Raw genomic sequence first — 4904 nt, forward strand, 5'->3', positions numbered from 1 at the left:
AGGGCACCCCGGTTCACACTCCTAAGGACAGCCCAGCCGGGACCCCTACCCCAACGCCACCCCCCAGCCCTTCCATCGGAGGCATGCCTTGGAGGACGCGCCTCAACTCCATCAAAAACAGCTTCCTTGGCTCTCCACGCTTCCACCGCAGGAAACTCCAAGGTACTCACATCAAAGCAGGGTTATTATCTTGTGTTAATTTCATCCCTCCCAAAATTTTACTGTACCCACTGACCTTTGTCCCTGCTCCCACAGTTCCCACACAAGAGGAGATGTCCAGCCTCACACCAGAGTCTTCCCCAGAGTGAGTAGACGCTGTACTTTTTGAAGCTGCTACCATAACTATCATAACTATGCATAACTTGTCAGCCCCTCAGTCATCGACTCAAACAGGCTTGCTCTTGATAGCATGATCTTTTTCGGAAGTATTACACCCGTGAATGTTTGATTTGCTCCTGCTGAGTTTCCTGTAATGACCTAAGGTCTGGTCTGGGTTGGAGAAGCAGCAACCATAGCAGGAGGTATTGGGTCGGTTATGAGGGAGGAGAGGGAGCCTGTGTGATGTTGCTGAGCTTCCCAGGGGCCTTATAACTCAAGGTTGGCCTAGATATGCCTGTTTGGTTCGCTGGCATTCTAGCTTGGCCATTTCCACCTGGCTGGGAAGAACATCCTGACTGGAAGGCGTTGGAGAGTTGTCTGGAAAAGACCTTCTTTTAGCTGAGTTAGGCTTGATTACAATAATACACAGTCACACACCAGCTTCAGTGTGCCCCTTAATGTCGCTCCAGACGTTATGTAAGTATTTATTTATTTATTGAGGAGTGTTTCTCTTTGTGCCGAAGTTTGAGCCCTGCAAATCCATCAACATTTTTTAAGAATCTCATGAAATATTAATATGTGAGAAAACAGGAGTCCATATGGCTTATTAGTGGTTGCAGGTACACCTGGGCTGAGGCCAGTAGTGAATTAATCTACCTCTACCCCTTCTGGGCCTACAGTTCTGTTCACACATACACACATACACACATACAAACATACACATACATGCATTTACACATACCTGTTTGCACAGAAGGTAAAATGTCAGAAAATGTTTCTCCCCTGCACAGTTTTAGCTCATTTCCCTCAGGGTAGCCTCCGTTTGCTTCTTTCCATTTCCCCACAACTGCAGAGAGATGGAGAGAAAGAATTCATCACCAGCTCTCGGTTTTTCTGGATGGATAGATAGATGGATGGATGAGCTTTAACAAAAGGGTGGAACGAAGACAAGTGCTCTCAAGCAGAGTGGTTCCCAACTTGTGGGTTGCGGTCCAACAGTTGGTTGCGGGTCCATTCTGAATGGACTCCAAGTGACTCTTACGTGTGTCAAGTTTGTAAAAAACACTTTATTTTAAAGTACAGACCAACAGAGGGCCTACTATTTTATTGCCCTGCTCTTTGTATTATTTGGCTTATTAACATGCTGTGCCTTTGCAGTGTTTTTATGTCACTGGTTTTGAAGCAATAACAAGCTTTTATTTGGTTGCATTGCTATTCATTTACGGAGGTTTAAGTAATTGCACTTTATTCTTGCAATCTGTTTTATTTCATTGTGTAAGACCACGTGGTGTTTACATTTTGTGAAATGAAATATAATTTGTGGTAAATTATCCTATGGGTTGATGTTGAACTGATGACTAAGGAGAAATCTGGACCCTGTGGCTAAACCAGTTGGGAACCACTGCGGTAGTAGCTATATAAAGCAGTTAACAATATAAACATACAGCTAACACTTTTCTTCTCTTCTTTCCCCCCATGACAGACTTGCCAAAAAATCCTGGTTTGGTAACTTCATCAACCTGGAAAAAGAGGAGCAGATCTTCATTGTCATCAGAGACAAGCCTCTTAGCTCCATCAAGGCAGACATTGTGCAAGCCTTTCTCTCGGTATATGCTCACAGTTACTTGCTGAATTCCTCACTGACACCCTTCTTCCGTGAAATCTGGCCACAACTTTTCTCTGTAAATCTGAATATGTGCGCATGCCAGCAGTATTACCTGTTCATCTGCTGTCTGATGCAGGACGCATCCTTCCCTAACACTGATCAGCTATGCTGTGAGGCAGGCTGTGTTTGCTAACATGCTTCTGATTTATGTAGCAATTCAGTAAACTGCTTGTGTTCAGTGCTTCTATTTTCTCTCTGACTGCAGTCTCACTTGAGGTCAATAGACAATCAACAGAGAGCATTGATCATTAGCATATATATACTTTGCCCTCAATACCATGTATTGAGCATGTGTGTGTCTATGTGTATGTATGTAGATATGTGGGGCGAGAAATTGAGAAATGATGTAGATTGTATCTGTGCGTGTGGTGCAATTTCTAAATGTGGATGTACAAGTACAGGGGCAACATCAGGGTTTCTCAGTGAACACGGCACAGTCTGTATCCACAGACGCTCAGCAGTGGCAGTTGATATTCAGTGTACATAATTGAACAAAACCTACCCTCACCCCGGTTAAATTTAACAAAGTCTAAGTAAATGCAAACTCTGCCTGTGCAGGTCAATGTCAAATCTGTTTCCCTATCCCTGAAGGCAGCTATTTTCCCCTCTGGGTTATGCTAGCTGGTATTCCAGACAGAAGATTGGCACCTGAATCAGGTGAATTATACCTCTCAGCACATTCACATTAATGGGATGTCAAACCCTCTCTAGCACTATGGCGAAACGTGAGTATTTCAGAGCTCACCTGTTCATTGGGCATACAAATTCATTTTAGGTGGGAGAGTGCAATGTTGTTGGATGACTCAAGATTACATTAGCTTAAGTCTCCCTGGCATGCATGGCTACTCCCCGAGGCATTAATCTCCTCAGAGTTTCAACTGTGGCTTGTAGTATGTGGAGGGTATTTTAATGAGGGTTTATTCACCTTGTCATTTGCGAGGTGTGGGAGAAAAATTAACATCAATGCTCCCTATGTATAATCCCATTACCTGCCTCTTTTTACTGCTTATTTTTATTCCTATCTCTGCCTCTTTGTCCGTTTTTCCATTACTCACTCACTCGTCTTTTTATTTTTTTCTCCCAGATCCCGAGCCTGAGCCACAGTGTGATCTCTCAAACCAGTTTCCGTGCAGAGTACAAGTCCACAGCCGGCCCTACAGTCTTCCAGAAGCCGGTCAAATTCCAGGTGGATATCACCTACACGGAGAGCACAGCTGCCACCAAGGAGAATGGCATCTACTCTGTCACCTTCACCCTGCTCTCAGGTCAGGATGATGACGATGTTGGCACACATCATTTTCTCACCCTATTAACCCATACATGTACACTGAGCAGGTCACCAGTCACAAGTACTTTTGATCGTCCCAAAATATTAGGCCGGACCCTACTTAAACCTGCATAGTTTCTGTCCAAGCTCAACCCGAGCACAAACCACAGCAGCACTTTTGGGCCCGAGTCTGATAAAAACACTGTACACTGTTATTTTTTAAAAATTGAAAGATTTTTTTTTCAGGAATAAATCTTTAGTGGTAGCAGACATTTGGAACAAGGGGTGCTTTCATAAATAGCCAATCCAAGCAGCAGAGTGCACTCTGGTACAAAATTTGGGCCACTGTTGGAATATACTCCAAGCATCATGCTCTCGGAGTGGCAGACCATACTCTGGAGACAGGGACAGCAGACCTCCAAGCACAGTAAAAATTGATGGTTCATTAGTTTATATGGAAATAAAATGCTCTTACACTGGGAAATTATTGAGAACTCAAGAACAACTTGACTCAAGCATAGGGGAATGTTTAGAAATTATGCCCCAGGGCTAAGCCCAGCAGGTCCAGTTGAGCCCAATCAGGTTTGGAGGGAGGATTAAAATTCTAGTCACAACTGCTTTCATGTTGTGAGACAACAGACCATGGAGGAAAGTGTTACATACAGTATTATGTAACACTTGTCCTCCATCTCATCAGACTCACAGAGGTCTTGGGAGCCTGAAGCTTGCGTTGCTTTTTAAGAGTGTGGAAAGGCATCTCCAACATGTCGAGTGGGATGCTGTCACACTTCAAACTATTAAAATGAAACTATCCAGCCAACAAATAAACCAGAAGTGCTGTTTCTAAGGCTGGGTGTTTTCAAACAGACTGCCAAAAAGAATGTCTGCTTAAGGATTTTCAAAGTTTTTGCAATCCTGGATTCTTGAGAAGATTTTCCCCCTGAAACCTCCCTGAGCGTAACAAGATGAGGTCTGGCTATGCGAGATTACATACTACGCAATCGTGCGTGCATGCTTAGTCTTGCAGAAACACATGCTCTCTTTCTGGTGTTTTTTTCTGGCTCACACAAACACATACACTCAAGTGTTGGGGGGGCACATTTGAGCTGAATGGGGAGTAATAGTGGCACTTTGGAGCCTGCTGGTTCTTCCATGGCACTGAGTATATACTTATACAACAGGTAGAAAGCAGGAGCTCCAAGGAGCACTCCTCTCTGGCCTCCATTTAACATCTCAGGCTTTCTGAAGCTTCTTCAGGTTACATTTCACACCTTGAACTTGTGCATACGTGCTTCTCCCCTCATTACCTTTACTCTTTTTACTGTCTTAATTAATCCGTCTAGTTTCTACACACTCTCCTGAGCTGCTGCCTGTGTGTTGTGATGTAACAAATATTTACTGTTTGTGTGCCTGTGTTTAGGACCCAGCCGGCGCTTTAAGCGAGTAGTTGAGACGATTCAGAGCCAGTTGTTAAGCACACATGACCAGCCAGGGGTCCAACAGCTGTCTGGTGAGTAGAATCCTCTTGTTTTTGAAAAGAAAATATTTTTCAAAATCTTACCCAAAACCTCTTCACCCCCCACCCTAAACCGCCTCATACACCCATCCCCCCCCCCCCCCCCCCCCCCCCCCCCCCCCCCCCACCCACCCCCC

At 44.5% G+C, this 4904-nt stretch overlaps 1 protein-coding gene across 1 annotated transcript; it reads left to right on the forward strand.

Moving 5' to 3' along the window:
- Positions 1 to 8: 8 nt before the first annotated feature.
- LOC121966070 (serine/threonine-protein kinase BRSK2-like) lies at positions 9 to 4843 on the forward strand. The gene is made up of 5 exons (XM_042516169.1): positions 9 to 162; positions 256 to 304; positions 1802 to 1925; positions 3069 to 3249; positions 4672 to 4843. The coding sequence occupies exons 1-5, from the start codon at positions 84 to 86 to the stop codon at positions 4767 to 4769; spliced, it is 531 nt and encodes a 176-aa protein (XP_042372103.1). The 5' UTR covers positions 9 to 83; the 3' UTR covers positions 4770 to 4843.
- Positions 4844 to 4904: the final 61 nt, after the last annotated feature.

The sequence above is a fragment of the Plectropomus leopardus genome, unplaced genomic scaffold (genome assembly GCF_008729295.1).
Source record: "Plectropomus leopardus isolate mb unplaced genomic scaffold, YSFRI_Pleo_2.0 unplaced_scaffold22972, whole genome shotgun sequence".
Lineage (NCBI taxonomy): Eukaryota > Metazoa > Chordata > Actinopteri > Perciformes > Serranidae > Plectropomus > Plectropomus leopardus.

Excerpts from the sequence above, each read along its gene's own strand:
- LOC121966070 (XM_042516169.1), top strand. The coding sequence starts at position 84 with ATGCCTTGGAGGACGCGCCTCAACTCCATCAAAAACAGCTTCCTTGGC. Across the intron at positions 163-255 it reads CCACCGCAGGAAACTCCAAG|TTCCCACACAAGAGGAGATG; the intron begins GTACTCACATCA and ends CTGCTCCCACAG. Across the intron at positions 305-1,801 it reads ACACCAGAGTCTTCCCCAGA|ACTTGCCAAAAAATCCTGGT; the intron begins GTGAGTAGACGC and ends CCCCCATGACAG.